Consider the following 20,786-nt stretch of genomic DNA (forward strand, 5'->3'; position numbering starts at 1 on the left):
GTGGGGGCAGATTCTGGAGGGCCTTGAGGACTCAACTGAAGAATTTGGACTTAATGGTAATGGGAGCTGTCAAAAGTCCTTGATCAGAAAAGTGATGAATCAATCCGGGTTTGACCAAAGTAACAGAACCACTATGAGTGATAAAAACACGAGAACTTTACAGTCATGGGAGCAGTTGGAGAAATCTGTGCAAAACTGTTAACCTCTGCATTTGGTGTTGGGCCTGAAGCTGTTACTGCTCAGCTGGGCCAGCAGTTAGGAAAGAAGGCTGAGTGTGAAGTGAGGGGCAGTAAGGGCACACTAGAATCCAGGAGGACAAACTGGAACCTGTGCCTGGCCCTTGTGCCTTCAATCTCAGTGACTGGTGACCTGCAGGAGAAGCTGGCACCTTTGCCATGGAGCTTGCACTTGGTCCAGCACTCAGCACAGTGGAAGGAAGTGTCCTGGTGGGGACTGGACAGGCTGTGCTAACGGGGAGCCAGCAGATTAGCGACATGTGAGTGCCCTCACTGTGTCTGGTGCTGTTCCATTTTTTCTTTCTTTCTTTCTTTTTTTTTTTTTTTTTTTGAGACGGAGTCTTGCTCTGTCACCCAGGCTGGTGTGCAGTGGCGGCATCTCAGCTCACTGCAGCCTGCACCTCCCAAGTTCAGGCAATCCTGCGTAGTAGCTGGGACTACAGGTGCACCACCACACCCGGCTAATTTTTTGTATTTTTAGTAGAGGCAGGGTTTCATCATGTTGCTCAGGCTGGTCTCGAACTCCTGGCCTCAGGTGATCCGCCCACCTCGGTCTCCCAAAGTGCTGGGATTACAGGCATGAGCCACCACAGCTGGCCCACTTTTGCCTTCCAAATCTCATGCAGACTTCTCTGTGGCTAACACTAACCCAGACCCTCTAACCTAGTTTGGTTGACTCAGTATAAAGCTACCACAAGTGAGCTAACCAGAGCTTTCTTGGGATGATTAACCTGGCAGCAACCTGTGAAGGATAGATGGTCAGGATAAAGAAAACCAAACCTCCAATAGCTCTTGGGTTGACACTGTCAGCTGGTGTGGTAGTCATTAGGCCATTCACAAATCTCTCTGTCCCTCTCTTTTGCCGTCCAGACACGATAGCGTGCTTCTCCCCCTTCACAATAGGTGTGGTCCTGTGCCTTCCTGTTGCCATTGTGTTGGCCACTGAAATGTAGGTGGAGGCAACACACCCACTTCTGAGTAGAAGCTTTAAGAGTCTGTGCAGGCTTTGTTACTTTCCCTTTTCCTTTTGTCATGGTGACCAGCAATGTTCCCAATGGTAGCTGCTTTGTCATCTTGAGTCTCAGAGGGGTGAAGACCATGATGTGGAGCAGAAGCCCCACCAGCCTCTGGTGGACCTGCAGCAGGAGCAAGAAACAAACCTTAATGGCTTTAAGCCTCTGAAGGTTTGAGGTCATGACCACAGCACAACCTAGCCTATGCCGGCTGACAGGGGCAGAGGGCAGCAGTAGCAGTGGGATGCTTTCCTGGAGAGCAGACCTCCTCTCAGCAGAGCTAGGACAGCAGTTTTCACCTCTGCGTTCCTCAGGCTATAGATGATGGGGTTCAGTGAGAGCATCACAACCCCATAGAACAATGTGACAATCTTATCCATGTTGGGGTCCTTGGCCTTGGGTTTGAAGTACATGAAGGAGATTGTCCCATAAAAAACCACCACCATTGTGAGGTGAGCTGAGCAGGTGGAGAAGGCTTTGTGCCGGCCTGCAGCAGAGGGTACCCTAAGGATGGCAACCAGGATGAAAAGGTAAGACAGGCAGATGAGCAAGAGGGGGGCCAGTGTCAGGACAGCTGTGGCCACCATTAATGCCAGCGCATTGAGGGAGATGTCCCCACAGGCCAGTTTTAGCACTGCCAAGATCTCACAGAAGAAGTGGTTGATGACGTTGTGGCCACAGAAGGGGAGGCGCCAGACAAGGATGGACTGTAGCAGTGAGTTGGCAAAGCCTGTCCCCCAGCTCAGCACTGCCATCCGCATGCAGGTCTGCCCACTCATGAGCTCTGGGTACCTAAGCGGCTGGCAGATAGCCACATAATGGTCATATGCCATCACAGCCAGCAGCAGGCACTCTGTTGATCCCAGCGCCAGGGTCAGGTACATCTGCAGGGCACAGCCAGGGAAGGAGATAGTCCTCTGTGTTTCCAGGAAGTTGACTAGCATGAGAGGCACAAAGGAGGAGGTGCCGCAGATGTCCATGAGGGAGAGGTTGCTGAGAAAGAAGTACGTGGGGTTGTGCAGGTGAGGGTGCAGCACATTCAGCCCTATGAGGAGGGCATTCCCCAGCACATTCATGGAGTCGATGCCCAGGCAGAACACAGTCAGGAGCACCTCCAGGTTACAGTGCTTGTGTGGCCCCAGCAGGACGTATTCTGTCACAGCTGTCTGGTTTGCCCCCTTCATCTCATTCTCTCTCCTTTTCCATCTGGACCACCCAGCTTTTTGGAAAAAGCTGCAAGTGGCCTGGGAGCCCAGTGACCTGATGTCTGAGCTGCAGCAGGTCAGCCTCCCTCTCCGTAATTTAGTTTCACCATCTGTATAATGAGGGAGTTGGACTTCAGATCTGCATGCTGGCCTTCTCAGTGCTGCGGTTCTGCGGACATCACTGAGGGGAGGATGGGGCACATTCTAGTTCCCTAGGTTCCTCTCGCTCTCCCCAGGATGGGGTCAGAGGAGACAACAGAGAAGGATTCATGTTTAAAATGATCCTTTGGAATCCAAAGTGTTTTTGGCCATTAACGGGAAGCAACTTTTCTACATTACGGCTTCATATGACCAAGTTATGGCCATAGAATTTCAGATTTATCCATCCACTAAATATTAAGTACCTATTCTATGCTAGGTATCAGGTGCTGGGGCTATAGCAGTAAGGAAAATAAGTGGACAAAAGGATTCCACACCTGTCACAGGCGCTGCCCCACTCCCTGAGTCAAGTGAGATGAGCTCCGGAAGGCAGGTGGGTAATGGATGACGCTCACCTAGTGTTCCTTTGGGCCATGAAGATCAAATATTTCAGCCCCACAGGATATGTAAGCTTGATTTCTGGTCATCTCTCCTTAAGGAATCATGGACTATTCATTAATTTTTTTTAAAAGGACACATAAGAACATACATGTCTCAATAGAGTTACTGGTCACAGGATTGAACTCTGGTCATGAAAGCCAGGTGACTTACTTTCTGGCTTCCATATTGCTTTGTAGGAGACATGATACAATGATGTCACACGAGGAGGGAAGCCAGACACGAATCTGGTGGAGGTGCGGTCAGTCGTGACCAGCTCTGCAAAGGGAGCAGTGGGCGAGGCTGTGGTCTCTCCCAGGTGACCTCCATCGCCATGCAGAGCTGCTCTCACTTCTCGGGAAAGGCCAGCGTCAGGTGTTCATAGGAGGAAGCCCAGGTGTCCCCAGAGAACAGTAGTCTTGTTAGGACTGGAAAACCGTCTTATGGCCAGGTGGTCCCTGGTCTGAAGGAAAAATAGGAGCTGAGTGTGAACTTCTATCACTCAGAAGATATAATTCACCTCTCCCCTCCCGCTCCTGGATTGGTTGTGAGGACAATGCTTTGCGACAGCGATGGAGCCTTGTCTGTCCTTCCGGGCTAGATTTCTTTTTTCTCTTATTCCTCCTGTTTCGTTTTTTCCACCATTTTTCGAGTTGCAGGGCTCACCCTTTCCTGAAGAAATCATCTCTTTTCCCAGCTCCGCACCTTTGTCCTAGATGGAGGCATGTCTTTCCTCCCATCCCCAGTGGGGAGTGTTCTGCCCATTCTCCAGAGCCCAGTGCTGCACCGTCTCTTTTCCTCCCCCTCCTTCCCCTTGCTGTTACCTGCTCCCATCTTGTGCTCCCACCGCCCTTGGCCATCCCTCCGTGTCATTGTGTGCTGTGTGGTGCACCTGTCTTCCCTACTACACCTTAAAGTCAGGAGTCTGCCTCCTTCCTACCAGCACCTCACGCAGCAAGTGCTGCGAACTGCAGGCACCTGACAGATAGTGAATGCATGACTCCAAAACCCAGCTTTGCCTCCTGGCTGTAGCTCAGACCAGCTGTGTGATACTGACCAAGACACTTGACCTCTCTGAGACTCAGCTTCCTCCTTGAAGACTGGGATGCTGTGTAGCTCAGAGGAAACATACACCTGAAGGTGCTGCCCCGGGGGTGCAATGACCTGTCACTGAGGCTGGATGGAGGACGGCATCCATCGTCAGCTACAGGTGCCTGCTCCATCTGTACTAGCCACCTCCTGGACAAAGGCTCCAGTGTCCTCCATGACACCAGCTTTCTCCAGGACCTGTGCAGGTTTCCTTCCTCTACCCTGAATCAGGGTGATTCTTTTTTTGTTTTGTTTTGTTTTTTGAGACAAAGTCTGGCTGTGTCGCCCAGGCTGGAGTACAGTGGCGTGGTCTCGGCTCACTGCAAGCTCCACCTCCTGGGTTCACACCATTCTCCTGCCTCAGCCTCTCGAGTAGCTGGGACTACAGGCGCCCGCCACCACGCCCGGCTAATTTTTTGTATTTTTAGTAGAAATGGAGTTTCACTGTGTTCGCCAGGATGGCCTAGATCTCCTGACCTTGTGATCCACCCGCCTTGGCCTCCCAAAGTGCTGGAATTACAGGCGTGAGCCACTGCACCCGGTCAATCAGGGTGATTCTTAAAGGACAGTTTCAGGAACATACAGGGGGCACTTGGGTAATCTTGGTCAGTAACTGACCTTTAACTATGATCCACGTGAACATCTATAGTTAGGGTTTTTCTTGGCGAGGCTTGGCAAAAAGTAAAGAATTCCCCAAGTGTGAAGCCTCATTCATTCACTCATTCAACAAATAGTTATTGAGCACCTACTATGTGTTAGGCCCTGGGCTATGTACTGGGAATACAGCAGAGGCAGACCTGGCTCCTGCCCTCGTGGAATTTGTAGTCATTCATTTACTCACTCGGTGACTTTGGACACCTCCCCTCCTCTCTCCGGGCTTTAGATCTCTGAGATTCTCTCTGCGTCTGGGATGTAAAGACAAAGTAAAGCCTGAAATCTGGAAAGCAGAACTGTAAGATCTTTGTTTTTGATGGGTGTGTTGTTACAGAAAGAACTATGTTCATCTCAAATTCTGACAATGGACACAGATGTGGGGGTTTCCAGCAGGTGAAGGGTGGGAAACCACCTGACTGCATTTTTCTTCATCACTCACACCTCTAACAGTAAGACCAAGTGGGCATGGCGGAGGCATTTGAGGGCTTTTGTGTGTAGGCTGTGGCCCATCCTCCTGCCTTGCCTCCACTGCATCCCTCACGCACAACTGCTGCAGCCTCACCAGGCCACTCCCCGTCTTTTGGACAAAGCCTGCGTGCTCCAGTCCCGTCCTTCTTCTTGGGCAGTTTCTTCAGGCTGGAGTGCCTTTTTTTTCTACTCATCCTTCAAGGCTCAGTTCACACACCACTGTCTCACGCAGCCTTCTCTCAGATGGCTTCATACAAACTGACTACCCGGACAACAGGATGGTCACATAGCTTTTAGCAGAGTTTACATTCATTTTGCCTTCATTATAGTTCCTTTTTCTTGTATATCTCTCTCTGACTAGACTATGAGCTATTGCAGTGAAAGGGCTGTGTCCTTCATCACTGTCACCCTCCAGTGACCTGCAGCCAGGAGGTGTCAGTGGTTGCCATTTGAGTTGAACTGTTTATTGACATCCCGCGTTGTCCTGCCAAAAATCCCAATCCTAGAAATGGTGGTTTGCACCTGTGCACCCAGCTACTCAGAAGGCTGAGGTGGGAGGAGGATTGAGCCCAGGAATTCGAGGTTACAGTGAACTATGATAATGCCACTGCTCTCCAGCCTGGGCAACAGAGTGAGTCCTTTTCTCTAAAAAAGCAAACAAAGAATGCTGAACCCAAGGTCTTGCCTCAAAATCCATTCCCCCTTCCGCCTCCAACACATATACCGCAACAGAATGATGCAGCTATTGTGATTGCTAGGAGAAGGGCTTTGGGGGGTGCCAGTCTCCTATTTGCAGAAACACCCGCTCTTTCTGAAGAGCTACGTCAGTAACATGGTGGATTTTCCTCAACTTAAGAGTCTGATCGTAACACATTCATGGAAACTAGAACCAGCACACGAAACCATTGGCTTATGGCCCTAAGGAAATAACTCTATGTCCAGAAAATGCCATTTTACCACGTTGCCAACAGCTTTGCCTGTAACATGGGCACAGGCTGGGACATCAGAGAGGAGCTGGTTCCCTTGGTGGGTGGGTTGGGATGGGCTAAATTATGTCACAGTAACGTACAACCTCGTCATTTTAGTGGCTAGCATGACAAAGTTTTATTTCTCATGCTACATGTCTACTGTGGCTTTCCAGGTGGCTCAGAGTTCTCAGAGCCGCTGGCAGATGAAGGCTCCACCCTGTGGGACGTCACCAGTGGTTATGGCTGGGGAAGGACACACTGGAGCCTCTCATACCAGTTCACTGCTCTGAGCCACAAGAGACATTTGTCATATCTGCCCACAGCCCACTGGCCCTGTGACATCCTACCACCTGCCCAGAAGGAAGAGAACCAGAATTACTGCTGAGCAGCCCCTCTGCGTGTGGGTGCAATGGCGTCTTACGACTCTCAGAAAGCTACTCGAGCGGCCATCTACCAGTGTCACACAGTGTCATGCTCGGTCATGGCCTGGAAGATCAGAGTCGCAGAGGGATAGGACCTGGGGTGTCTCTGAAAATAACTGCCTGGTTTCACTCCCCAGTTTTACGTCTCTTAAGAGGCAGAGTGATGCCTAGAATGAGCCCTGGACTGGGAGGGCGGGTCCCAGGTTTGAATCGGGGCCTTTGTTCCTCCTCTGCTGTATGACTTTGGTCAGATTTCTCTTCTGAGAAGTGGAGCCAATTAGGCGATCTCTGGTATGCTGTAATCTCTGAAACATTTCCTCATATGTTTCCAGCAACTTCCAACCTAAGGTCTGATAGACCCAGGGTTACTCTGCAAGCTAACTGTCATATCAGTCTCATTGTCTGGTAAATCTAATTTTAACCACTTAATACTTATTTTAGGCTTCACAAATTATTTTAAAAGAAAAGAAAGGGGCATAATAAGAAGAAGGCTTCAGTTACAATTTCCCCGAAGAGCCTGGATCCGGGATTCCTGCTTCACTGCTTTCTGGCTGTGTGGCAGAGAAGATGAGGATGGCCCTGGAGTCAGACAGGACCAGGGTCCAAGCCCCAGGTCTTCCACTTGTTAACAATGTTCTCAGCCTCAGCTTCCTTACCTGTACCATGGAGATGGCAGCATCTCCTTGTGGGCTTGTTTTAAGGATCCAGTGAGAGGAAGCATGCAAAGCTCTTAGAACAGAGCCTGGCACTGGTGAATAGTCAGTGAGCGGTAGATGGTATTATTCCCATCCTGTCCCTGTCCCCCAGCAAATATTTTGGCTTTTAAATGTTTTAAATGATTTCATGAGAATAAGAAATGGGTCAGATGAATTCTCCTTACCTCCCACCTACTGGCCATGGCCTAAATGTCTGTAGGGAGCTGGAGCCAGGTGAGGCGAGCTGAGGTTTGGGAAGTGCCGAGTTCATTACCAGCAAGTGCACGGTGCTGGGATGGGCTAGGTTCCCCCTACCTCACCCTGCCACTGCCTCCCAAGACCTGCCCCTTGTTCCCCTGCCACGTAGACAGTCTGCTTGCTCCCTGCTCTCAGGGAACTCACGGTCCCTGTCCAATTTAAAGTTCAAACTCTGCAACTACACAAAGGTGCAGGTTTGGCAGCTGTGGGACCTGGGCTTCAGAGACTCCAGGTTCCTTGGCCTGCCCCAGGAGGGCCCTGCTGAGGTAAAGTGGGCAGAGGAGAGAGAGTGAACAGAGAATCTGAAGACTGGGTCACATTGCAGTTCTGCCCCTTGGATGCCATAGGCTCCAGGCCCATGAGCCTGGCTTCACTAGGCCTGGGTGTCTGGGTTGTAGAATGGGGTGTCTCCTTCCAGGATTGCCGTACGGACCTGGATTCATCGAAGCTTAAAGTAAATTGCTTTGTAAGGTAGGAGACACCAAGTACAGGCGAGGGACTTTGTTAGGTCAGGGAAGTTTTTACAGATTTCTTTATTCCTATTCCCTTCCCTCCCCTTCCTGTCCTTTCACAATAAACAATAACAACTTGACACAGCTTAGAGACTAAAAGTCATCCTTCAATAAGAAGTTGCAAAGTTTCCTATGATGCTATGATTTGTCTTCTGGATTTTTTATCAAGAACATAGGTCGAAGTAAAAAATGGAAAGGTTGTTACTGTTTATTTTCTATATGCTCATAGTATATTGTCCTCTTGCTGCCCCCATGGATACCCTGAACTCAGCAGGTCAAAGACAAACTCACCATCTCCCCACTTCCCCCATCTACTGTGCTCATCCTCCCCACTCAGTGTCTTAGTCCACCCCAAATAAATCAGAAACCCGGGACCAACCTACGGTCCTCACTCTTCCTCCTCCACCTCTATAATCCCAAATATCTCTCCCAAATAGTATTTTACACATATATACAGCTGACCCTTGAATAACATTGATTTGAACAACATGAACTCACTTATACTTGTATTTTTCAAATAATATATTGGGAATTTTTTTGAGATTTGCTACAGTTTGAAAAAACTTTCGGATGAACCGCCACCCCTGAGACAGCAAGACTAGCCCCTCCTCTTCCTCCTCCTCCTCCACCTACTCAACGTGATGTTGACAATGATGAAGACTTTTATGATGATCCACTTTCGTTTAATAGATAGGAAATCTATTCCTCTTCCTTATGATTTTCTTAATAACATTCTCTTTTCTCTAGCTGTATTGTAAGAATGCAGCACATAAAACATATAACATACAAATTATGTGTTAATCGACTTTTTATATTATTGATAAGGCTTCCAGTCAACGGTAAGCTATTAGTAGTTAAGATTTGGGGGAGTCAAAAGTTATACATGGATTTTTTTTACTATGAGGAGAGTTGGCTCCCCTCACTCCCGTATTGTTCAGGGGTTAACTGTAATCCCAAAAATTGTATCTCTAGCTCCCAAATACTATTTTGCATCTATATCTATCTCCCCAATATTTCTTGGGGCCACCCTCTCCTTTACTGACCAGCTGGCTCAGGCCTCACTGAGGGACTGGGTGACTGCAGCAGCTTCCTGCAGCAGCTTCCTCCCATCCCTGCCCTCAGGAGGAAGCCTTTCTCATCTGTCCTGTAGTATGGGCAAGGTGGTCTTCCATATACCATTATTTTTTAAGTTCAAAGTCATGGTCATCATAGAAATATTGGACAATATTACAAATAATAATTTAAAAACCAGTATTTATCTGTAACCCTGTCACCCAAAGGAAACAACTGTTAGTTAATATTTGGTCATCATTTTCCAGTATTTCCTGGATACCCACTTATTCAGAGATCTGTAAGAAAAATATTTAAAAAGTTAAAATTGAGATCATACTAAAATACAGTGTTATGTGTTCTGTTTTTTTTTTCTATTAGTTACATTATGAGCATTGCCCATTATCATATACCCTTCAAAAAATAAGATTCCTGGCCAGGCATGGTGGTTCACGCCTGTAATCCCAGCACTTTGGGAGACTGAACTGGGAGGATCAGTTGAGCCTAGGAGTTCAAGACCAGCCTGGGCAACATAGTGAGACCTTGTTTCTATTAAAAATAAATTAGCTGGGCGTGGTGGTGCATGCATGTAGTTCCAGCTCCTCAGATGGCTGAGGTGGGAGAATTGCTTGGGCCCAGGTAGTTGAGGCTGCAGTGAGCCAAGATTGTACCACTGCATTCCAGCCTGGATAACAAGTGAGACCCTGTCTTGAAAAAAAAAAAAAAAAAAAAAAAGATGCTTAATGGCTCCATCACATACTACCACTGGACTCCACCAGGATTTGTTTAAATATTCTTCTATGGTTGAACATTAAGATTATTACAGTTTTTTTTTGTTACTACAAATAATGCTGTTATTAATATCCTTATGTCCAAATCTTTGTGCCCTTTATTATTTACTTAGACTAGATTCCTAGAAGTAGAGGTGTTGGGTCAAGGGGTCTGGAAGTTTTAAAGGCCCTTGATTCATATTTCCAACTTACTTTCTAGGAAGTTCATATTAAATTATCCCCATTTCCACCAGCAGTGTATGACACTGCCTACCTCACTACACAGTACCTAACAGTGGACATTGTGTTACACAAGAGAGGGAATGGTATCTAATTAGTGACCTTGCTAAAAATCAATCTGATTGTAAACCCCCAGAGCCCACAGAATAAAACCCAAACTCCTGTCATGTATGCAAGGCCCAGCAGAATGGCATGGCCACTGGCATGGCTGCTGACAACCTTCTCTCATGCGTGGTCAGGCAGGCTTGGGTGTCTCTCACTCCTCCAGCTGTGCTTCTCTGTGCCTCTGTTCTGGCCAGCAGAGGAAGCAGGGAGAAAGCCCTGGGAGGGGAATCATGCAGGAGCTGTGCTTACCTATAGCCGGGGGCAGGAAAGGTACTGCTGCTCACAGGCCAACCCCACTGCTCCTGTTGTACAGATGGTACCATAGAGGCGAGGGCAGGGCAGGGAATGGAAATACTCTGTGAATCTGGGTCAATGTCCACTGCCTGTCCACTGAGTCATCAGGAAGGAAAGCTGGAAGAGGCTGAGCACCAGGCAGGGACAGCTATGGCAGGGTCCCAGGGCATGAGGTGAGGATGGGTAGAACAAGCCCCCTCAAGTCAGGTGAGGCCTGGATCCCAGGAAAGGGGGCACTGGAAGCTGCTGCTGCTGCTGCTGGGCGGGGTGAGGTGGGAGGAATGGTGAGGCTCCAGGCTCTGGCTGGATGATTGGTGTCCCAGGGCCTGACAGGTCTGGGAATCTTGGACTTTGGGCCTTGTTTTGGTTAATACTGAGTGTCAACTTGATTGGATTGTGGGATACAAAGTATGAATCCTGGGTGTGTTCTGTGTGGGTGTTGCCAAAAGAGATTCACATGTGAGTCAATGGGCTGGGGAAGGCAGATCCACCCTAATCTGGTGGGCACTATCTAATCAGTTTCCAGTGAATAGAAAGCAGGCAGCAAACTGTAAAAAGGAGAGACAGGCCTAGCCTCCCAGCCTACATCTTTCTCCCGTGCTGGATGTTTCCTTCCCTTGAATATTGGACTCCAAGTTCTTCAGTTTGGGGACTTGGACTGGCTTTCCTTGCTCCTCAGCTTACAGACAGCCTATTGTGGAACCTTGTGATCATGTAAGTTAATACTTAATAAACTCCTCTTTATATATATATATCAATATATACATATCTTCTATTAGTTCTGTCCCTCTAAGAGAACCGTGACTAATACAGGCCTCATCGCTGCCTCTACTTTCACCTGCCAGGGAGGCTAGGCCATTCCCGTCATCTGTGGACTCCGTCTCAGCTCTGCTCAGATTTGGGAAGAACTCCAGGCTCTGCCATTGTCACCCCTACACTGACATGTTTATATCTCTAAGACACTTGTGCAGGGCCTAGGGTTGGGCAAGGCTGGGCCTTGGGAGAGGGAAGAATCTGACACTCCCTGCTCTTGGAGTAATGCTGAAAACACAGAGGCACAGCAAGAGGAGCAAGGCAGGGTGGCTTCCTGGTGGAGGTGGTGTTTGAGCTGGGCCTGAAGGGTCGGGCAGTCAGTCCTTTTACATATGGAGTAGTGTGCTGGGGATGGGGGAGGGGGTGCTGCTTCGTGGGGAGGACCCAAGGAGAGCACAGAGCTGGGCGGTGCAGGGCATGTGGGGGTCACATCTGGCTGGTGTGTGAGGCTGTGAGGAGGGAGATAGGGTGGGAGGGGAGGAAGGCTGGGGAGTCAGTCAGGCAGGACCAGCTTGTGAGGGCCTCAAATGCCCCACTGAAGAGCTTCCACTTTGTCCTGAGAACAGTGGGGAGCCACCTAAGGATTTCAGTGAGAAGAGTGATACAATCACATGTGCATTTCAAAAAGATGCCCCATGAAGGAAAGATTGTAGGGAGGAACAGGACTGAAGTCTTGGGACCAGCCAGGAGGCGGGTGTGAAGGCCAGGGTGATGCTGAGAGCTGACCTATGGCAGTGGCAGGGGCAGGAGCAGAGGGTGATTTGAGGGCTGTTCTGTGGCAGGATCGGCGGGACTTGGTGCTGCCTTGCTGGGATGAAGATACCAGACCGGTAGCCCTAGCCCTGCCACATCCTCACTGGCATTGGCATATGATGGCCTCAGCCACTAACCTGAAACTTGCATCTGTACAGAGCCCCACCGTCCCTCACCTGGAGGTCCAGCTCCTGCCCCACGCCTTCTTGGTGGCCTCCTTCACCTCCTTGCTCCTCAGGCTGTAGATGATGGGGTTCAACATGGGTGTGACCATGGCGTAGAGGACTGTGAAGACCTCATCAGAGATGTGGGCTTCCTTGCTCTTGGGCTTCATGTACATGAAGATGATGGTGCTGTAGAAAAGCAGCACCACAGCCAGGTGTGCTGAGCAGGTGGAGAAGGCTTTGCGGCACCCAGCAGCCGAGGGCACCCTCAGGATGGTGGCCAGGATGAGCAAGTAGGACAGGCAAATGAATGCCAGGGGCACAGGCAGCAGCAGGATGGAGCCCACCAGCAGGAAGACTTCGCTGACCGATGTGTTACCGCACGTCAGCTTCAGCACCGCCAGGATCTCGCAGGTGAAGTGACTGACCACGTGGTGGCCACAGAAGGGCAGCCTCATGGCAATGACTGTCTCAGTCACCGACTTGAGGAGGCAGAGGACCCAGGCAGCTCCCACCAGCAGCACACAGAGCCGGTGGTTCATGAGCACGCGGTACCTGAGTGGCTGGCAGATGGCCAGGTAGCGGTCGTAGGCCATGATAGCCAGCAGCAGGCACTCCGTGGAGCCCGTGGACAGGCTCAGACACATCTGGATGGCACAGCCAGTAAAGGAGATGGTCTTCCGGGATGACAGGAGGTGGACCAGCATCAGGGGCACAAAGGTGGACATGTAGCAGATGTCCAGGGTGGATAGGTTGCCCAGGAAGAAGTACATGGGCGTGTGCAGGTGGACATCTAGCACGCTCACTGCCACAATGGCTGTGTTCCCCAGCAGGGTCACCAGGTACATGACGGAGCACAGAGGGAAGAGCAGGTGCTCTAGGGCTGGGTAGCCAGAAAATCCTTTCAGAAAGAATGTGGACACCCCTGTTCCATTGAGCGGCTGCATGCTGCAGAGTTCTGAAGGGATGATCCACAGTTGGGATGAAAGGAGAGAGGGTACGGGGCGCGGGGAAGCTCACAGAGCCCCTTCTGGGACGAGATGGACTGTCAGGATCTTTTCCAGCACTACCACACTTGCTCTCTGTGATGTCGGGCAATCCCTTTACCCTCTCTAGGCCTCAGTTTCTCCATGTGAAAAGTGAGGATTGATTTAGATCAGCATTCCCTGAATGTTAATCAGAATATTAGTAAGCAATCTGAAAAACCAATTTGAGACAACATTTGATTAATAAAAAATAAAGCTCTTTACTGCAGGACTTCTCAGAGCCTTTAAATGCTAATGTGATCTATGACTCCCACAAAGCAATGTAGAACATGTGTACCCCAGACTTATTTGATCATGGATCCCCTTTTACAGAACACCCGTTAACCTACTGCAGATAAGTGTTCTATGAACATAGTCTGGGAAACAGTGGGCTAGATCAACAGTTCTCAAACTTTAACATGCACCAGAATCACCTGGAAAATTTCTTAAAACAGATTGTTGGGCCCCAAACCCAGTTTCTGACTCAGTGGGTCTGGGTGATGCTTCTGCTGCTGGTGCAGGTACCACACTTTGAGGAACTATTGGGCTAGATGGTCTCTGAGCAGGTGGAGATTCTCCTGGCTTTAAGGAAGCCTCTGAGCCATCGCATTTGCTATTCCCACTGTCTGGAATGTCCTCGGCCTGCAGTGGTCTGACCTGTCTCTTCAGGCCTACTGTAGTGTCCATGAACAAAGCATACACCATGCTGTGTGTCAGAGGGGCTGCTGACCTTGAAGGCTGTTGGTGGGCATGTTCCCCTGCCCCCTGCCCAGGGCCTGTTTCATTAGCTACCCTCTGTGGATTGGACCTTCATAATCTGCCTTCCTGTGGGTATCCCAGCTAAAATCTGATGGAGCTCTTGGCTCAGCTCCAAACCCCTCTGTTCTGTGGGCCAGAGCCAGGGTTGCTTTGACTTCATGAACTCCAAGGGTATTAGCATGGAACATGCCCAGAGGCCAACTTGTTGGATCTCCCATTGTATAGATGGGGATGCTGAGGTCACACAACAGGTCTCTGGTGAGGTGAAGCTAGAATCCAGCCCTCCCAACATACACCATGCTCAGAGTGGGTGTATGCTTCTATTAGGTTTCAAACAATGCTTGTTCTTTTACTATTCTAGATGGATATCTGTGCCCCACATGCTGCCACTATCCTCTCACCAGCAAAAGAGCATGAGTCACCTCTCTTTAGTGTTCCAGGGTATCTGGCATGGTGTCATAATTCCCATGGGACATGATGCCAAAGCCTGGGCCGAGCACAGTTCCTCTCAGTGCCTCCCTTACAGGAGACCACTTCTATCTTTTATTCCTCCCTCACTTACTCACCCCAGAACCCGGAAGTGACTGAGGACCTACTACATGCCAGGTGGTGCCAGATGTGAGGGACCACCGAGGACAGGTGTACTCCCAGGCTGCTGAGTGCAAACCCTTCCTAGGCAGAGAGGACCCCCAACTCTCCCATACCCAGCCTCCCCTCCCCCGACTCCCATACCCAGCCCCCCCTCCCCCAACTCTTCCATACCCAGCCTCCCCCTCCCCCAACTCTCCCATACCCAGCCTCCCCTCCCCCGACTCCCATACCCAGCCTCCCCCTCCCCCTCCCCCACTCTTCCATACCCAGCCTCCCCCTCCCCCGACTCTCCTATACCCAGCCTCTCCCTCCCCCAACTCTTCCATACCCAGCCTCACTCTCCCCCCACTCTCTCATACCCAGCATCCCCCTCCCCCAACTCCCCCATACCCAGCCTCACTCTCTCCCAACTCTTCCATACCCAGCCTCACTCTCCCCCTACTCTCTCATACCTAGCCTCACCCTTCCCTGACTCTCCCATACCCAGCCTCACCCTCCCCCCACACCTCCAAACCCAGCCTCACTCTCCCCCCACCCTCCCATACCCAGCCTCACCCTTCCCCCACCTCCCATACCCAGCCTCACCCTCCCCCCACCTCCCATACCCAGCCTCATCCTGCTTCTGTTTGCTTCCCTCTAGTGACAGGAAGCTCATTACTCCTGTACATATTTTTCTTCCTTTCTTTCTGCTGTCAGGCTACTTGAAGGGTCACAAGTGGAGTCTCTCTGGGTCTCACTGGGCCTTCACCACTCATGAGGTTTCCAGGTGGGTGGCCCCTATGGCTACTCGTTCTCCCAGAGTGTAAGTGTAGGGTTCAGAGCTTAACCCCACACACGGAGGCCCTCCCTCAGGGAGTTCGGGGGTGCCTTTCAGCAAGATCTCTGATCCAGTCCTAGGGCCTGAGAGAAAAAGTCTTGTCTCACATGACTGTGTCCAGACTCACCATGGGCCCAGGTATATGTGAGCCACAAGTTTCCTTCAAGACTTTGGAGTCTCCAGCAGGGAAACTCTGAGGCTGGGTTCCTGGAGAGGGACCCCCATTTAATAGGGCACAAACAGAAACAAGCACTGTGCCAGGGCTGGGGTGCGACACAGATGGCATCATGAGGCCCCAGTGGCTGGCTAGGCACCACTTCCTCTTTGCGTGGTTCCAGGTACTACAGTTTATTCCCAAAAGTCACAAGGAAGCATCTGCAGTGTTGGCTACCTATTGGAATATACATACAGGCCACCGCATGTGCACTCACCTACAGGAGAATGCACAAATACCTGTGTGACATACAGGTGCACAAATGTGTGCCTGTGAGTATAAGCCACACATAGGCTCATGTGTGTACCTGTGTTGTCATTCATATGAGCGTACACACATTAGGTACCGCTCACTGTCTCTTACACATATGTGTGCACACACATATCCAGCTCCAGTAGTGCATCCCCTTGAATCCGGGGCCAGGGTGCTTCAGAGGGCTGGGCAGATGCCTTTGTCCCTGGAGGAGGCGTGTGGAAACCACGGCCAGGAGGGGCAGCAGGGGCATCTCTAGGAAGGGGCAGCTCTGAGGGAAGGGAGCAAACCCGGCCTACAACAACCCAGAAGGACACGGCAGCCCAGGAGCAGGGGCAAGCCGCAAAAGACTTGGGCCCCCCCGCTCTTCCTTCTGCCCTTCAGCCGGGGGGTGGGGCCTGCGGGAGGAGGAGGAACGTGACCGATGCTGTGGACTCTGGTTCCCAAAGCAGGGCCAGAAAGCTTTGTCTGCAGAGCCCATGATGTTCTTTCTGCCCCCACCTCCCTCCTGGCAGAATGCTACGGAAAAACCAGTTCAAATGGCACCTCCACAGGGAGCCTTCCTGTGTCCTCCCTAAGGCTGCGCCGAGCCTTCTCTCCTTTTCACTCTGTGGCCCTATGTTTGGACCTCTTGGATAATGCCCACCTTTCTCCCTCACTTCTTATCTGCTTCCTATCCCAGCCAGCCTGCAGGGATGTCACCCTTCCTCTCCTCTCCCAGGTTCTGAAGGCCAAGCTGAGACTGCCAGCCGGGCCACGGCTGACTTCCTGTCTTGCTGTGATGTTCTGTGGCTAAGGCAAACTGGGAGTGAGCCGCTGGATGCCAAACATGGGCTGGTCCCTGCCTAGGTGACACCTTGGCAGAGCTGGGAAGGGTCTCACAGATCAACTGGACTGCCCCCCTGTTATACATGGAGAAACCGAGGCCCAGCGAGGCGAAGAAGCTTGCCCAGTGTTGCACAGTCGATCAGAGGGGGAAGCCAAGGCCCCTGTTCTTCTCAGGCTCTTGACTCCCTCCTCTGCCTTCACATCCCCATTTCTCACTCACCTTCAGGCTCTCTGGATCCATTTCCTTGGCTCACTGGAGGATGTTTCAGAGGGTTTGAGACCAGGGACCTTTTCTCTCTGGAGCCAGGGGGACACAGTTCAAAGAAGGAAGCCCAAGCCTCCTAAACATAGAGAATTCTGGTGGACAGGACATGGAGTTTCACACCAGCCCAGCTTTCCAAACTCTGAAAACATGCCTGAACTTTCATAGAATTCAGCAAAGCGTTTGCAACTCGATAGAATTAAACGGAACTTTTGGAATTTGGCAGAATTACACAAACTGCTTAGAATTCAGTGGGTTTCTTGGCAATGTGTCAGGTTTGGTAAAATTAGGAAACGGAGAGGCCAGTAGGTTACTGTGGGCAGCCAGGGACCCCCTGACCTGGTAGCGCCCAGCTCCATCTCAGCCGACAGCTTCTGGGGAGCAGGCAAGCCATATGGAGGTGGCACCTTTCAAAGCACTCTGTGCACCAAGGGACTGTGCAATCCCTGAGGAAATTTAGAGGGAAAAGAGGAAATGTGCCCAGCTTAGAAACTTTGGGGTGCCTCAGGGATAATGTCCCAAAGACCCAATTACAAAGAATCTATTTAGAAATCTTAATTGGTGTGGAAAAGTCGGAGAAAGTGGCTAAGGGACAGGAACCATCCTCTTAGGCCAGGCCCCAGCCAGTGCTGACCCAGGAATGTTTACAGAATGAATATGTGAATGGATGATGAGCAATTAAATGAACACATAAGCAATTCTCAATGAATAAATAAATGTAAAAATAAATGAATGAGTGAGTGAACAAATGATAGGCAGACTTGCTTTCCAGGTGAGGAGCTAGAGGTCTTGGCTCAACTCTCACAGGGATCTTACAAAAGTGCAAAATCTAGGAAAGTGAATAGGGGAGTGAACTGAACTGGATGAAGAAGCACAGCAGAATTACAGACTATCAGAGCAGGAAAGTGCTTAAAGGCTATCATAACCCATGCTCACTGTCCAGGGGGAGAACTGCCCTAGAGGGGTGAAGGGGTTAGCTCAGCACCACCTAGTGAGGCAGGAGCATGGCCCTGGGTTAACTCTGACACTGACTTGTCCACCCTTGAATCCTATCTCCCTCAGTCAATGCAAAGCCTGTCTGCCCAGGCAGCCAGTGACTGGGTTCCTCCAGTTGGTCCCTCTTCCCTGTGCTCAGAGCATCCATCTTGATGGTTCCTCCATGAGGTTCTCGACAGTTTTCAGAGTCCATGTCTCTGCAGGTTTAACGGTCTCTTTATTTACTTATTTATTTATATTTATTATTATTATTATGTTTGAGACAGAGTCTCCCTCTGTTGCCCAGGCATATTCTTAGCTCACTACAACGTCGGCCTCCTGGGTTCAAGCGATTCTCCTGCCTCAGCCTCCCGAGTAGCTAGGACCACAGGCATGCGGGCATGCGCCACCACACCTGGCTAACTTTTGTATTTTTAGTGGAGACACAGTTTCACCTGTTGGCCAGGCTGGTCTCGAACTCCTGACCTCAAGTTATCTTCCCGCCTTGGCCTCCCAAAGTGCTGGGATTACAGGTGTCAGCCACTGCGCCCAGTCAAGGGGCTCTTTAAAAATTAGGGTCATTGGGGGGCGGAGCAAGATGGCCGAATAGGAACAGCTCCAGTCTCCAACTCCCAGCGCGAGCGACACAGAAGACCAGTGATTTCTGCATTTTCAACTGAGGTACTGGGTTCATCTCACTGGGGAGTGCCGGACGATCGGTGCTGGTCAGCTGCTGCAGCCCGACCAGCAGGAGCTGAAGCAGGGCGAGGCATTGCCTCACCTGGGAAGCGCAAGGGGGAAGGGAATCCCTTTTCCTAGCCAGGGGAACTGAGACACACAACACCTGGAAAATCGGGTAACTCCCACCCCAATACTGCGCTTTAAGCAAACAGGCACACCAGGAGATCATATCCCACACCTGGCAGGGAGGGTCCCACACCCACGGAGCCTCCCTCATTGCTAGCACAGCAGTCTGTGATCTACCGGCAAGGCAGCAGTGAGGCTGGGGGAGGGGCGCCCGCCATTGCTGAGGCTTAAGTAGGTAAACAAAGCTGCTGGGAAGCTCGAGCTGGGTGGAGCTCACAGCAGCTCAAGGAAACCTGCCTGTCTCTGTAGACTCCACCTCTGGGGACAGGGCAATAACAAACACAGCCGAAACCTCTGCAGACGCAAACGACTCTGTCTGACAGCTTTGAAGAGAGCAGTGGATCTCCCAACACGGAGGTTGAGATCTGAGAAGGGACAGACTCCCTGCTCAAGTGGGTCCCTGACCCCTGAGTAGCCTAACTGGGAGACATCCCCCACTAGGGGCAGTCTGACACCCCACACCTCACAGGGTGGAGTACGCCCCTGAGAGGAAGCTTCCAAAGCAAGAATCAGACAGGTACACTCGCTGTTCAGAAATATTCTATCTTCTGCAGCCTCTGCTGCTGATACCCAGGCAAACAGGATCTGGAGTGGACCTCAAGCAATCTCCAACAGACCTACAGCTGAGGGTCCTGACTGTTAGAAGGAAAACTATCAAACAGGAAGGACACCTACACCAAAACCCCATCAGTACATCACCATCATCAAAGACCAGAGGCAGATAAAACCACAAAGATGGGGAAAAAGCAGGGCAGAAAAGCTGGAAATTCAAAAAATAAGAGCGCATCTCCCCCGGCAAAGGAGCGCAGCTCATCGCCAGCAACGGATCAAAGCTGGACGGAGAATGACTTTGACGAGATGAGAGAAGAAGGCTTCAGTCCATCAAATTTCTCAGAGCTAAAGGAGGAATTACGTACCCAGCGCAAAGAAACTAAAAATCTTGAAAAAAAAGTGGAAGAATTGATGGCTAGAGTAATTAATGCAGAGAAGGTCATAAACGAAATGAAAGAGATGAAAACCATGACACGAGAAATACGTGACAAATGCACAAGCTTCAGTAACCGACTCGATCAACTGGAAGAAAGAGTATCTGCGATTGAGGATCAAATGAATGAAATGAAGCGAGAAGAGAAACCAAAAGAAAAAAGAAGAAAAAGAAATGAACAAAGCCTGCAAGAAGTATGGGATTATGTAAAAAGACCAAATCTACGTCTGATTGGGGTGCCTGAAAGTGAGGGGGAAAATGGAACCAAGTTGGAAAACACTCTTCAGGATATCATCCAGGAGAACTTCCCCAACCTAGTAGGGCAGGCCAACATTCAAATCCAGGAAATACAGAGAACGCCACAAAGATACTCCTCGAGAAGAGCAACTCCAAGACACATAATTGCCAGATTCACCAAAGTTGAAATGAAGGAAAAAATCTTAAGGGCAGCCAGAGAGAAAGGTCGGGTTACCCACAAAGGGAAACCCATCAGACTAACAGCAGATCTCTCGGCAGAAACTCTCCAAGCCAGAAGAGAGTGGGGGCCAATATTCAACATTCTTAAAGAAAAGAATTTTAAACCCAGAATTTCATATCCAGCCAAACTAAGTTTCATAAGTGAAGGAGAAATAAAATCCTTTACAGATAAGCAAATGCTTAGAGATTTTGTCACCACTAGACCTGCCTTACAAGAGACCCTGAAGGAAGCACTAAACATGGAAAGGAACAACCGGTACCAGCCATTGCAAAAACATGCCAAAATGTAAAGACCATCGAGGCTAGGAAGAAACTGCATCAACTAACGAGCAAAATAACCAGTTAATATCATAATGGCAGGATCAAGTTCACACATAACAATCTTAACCTTAAATGTAAATGGACTAAATGCTCCAATTAAAAGACACAGACTGGCAAACTGGATAAAG

The 20,786-nt window shown here is 50.2% G+C and overlaps 3 protein-coding genes across 3 annotated transcripts in view; 2 read left to right on the forward strand and 1 right to left on the reverse strand.

The window, feature by feature from the left end:
- LOC105485743 (transmembrane protein 8B) overlaps positions 1-8,886 on the forward strand; it is a 37,675-nt gene extending 28,789 nt beyond the window's left edge. The window contains exon 13 of the mRNA XM_071077984.1: positions 6,533-8,886. Coding sequence (XP_070934085.1) covers positions 6,533-6,802 — 270 coding nt within the window. The 3' untranslated portion in view covers positions 6,803-8,886. The remainder of the gene's footprint in view (positions 1-6,532) is intronic.
- Positions 8,887-12,293: 3,407 nt separating this feature from the next.
- LOC105485748 (olfactory receptor family 13 subfamily J member 1) lies at positions 12,294-13,330 on the reverse strand. Its single transcript, XM_011748214.3, has one exon. The coding sequence runs from the start codon at positions 13,230-13,232 to the stop codon at positions 12,294-12,296; it is 939 nt and encodes a 312-aa protein (XP_011746516.2). The 5' UTR covers positions 13,233-13,330.
- Positions 13,331-18,601: 5,271 nt separating this feature from the next.
- Positions 18,602-20,786, forward strand: part of LOC112427406 (small regulatory polypeptide of amino acid response) — a 47,126-nt gene continuing 44,941 nt past the window's right edge. Inside the window, exon 1 of the mRNA XM_071077994.1 lies at positions 18,602-18,689. The gene's annotated coding sequence lies outside the window, so the exon portion shown is untranslated. The remainder of the gene's footprint in view (positions 18,690-20,786) is intronic.

The sequence above is a fragment of the Macaca nemestrina genome, chromosome 14 (genome assembly GCF_043159975.1).
Source record: "Macaca nemestrina isolate mMacNem1 chromosome 14, mMacNem.hap1, whole genome shotgun sequence".
Lineage (NCBI taxonomy): Eukaryota > Metazoa > Chordata > Mammalia > Primates > Cercopithecidae > Macaca > Macaca nemestrina.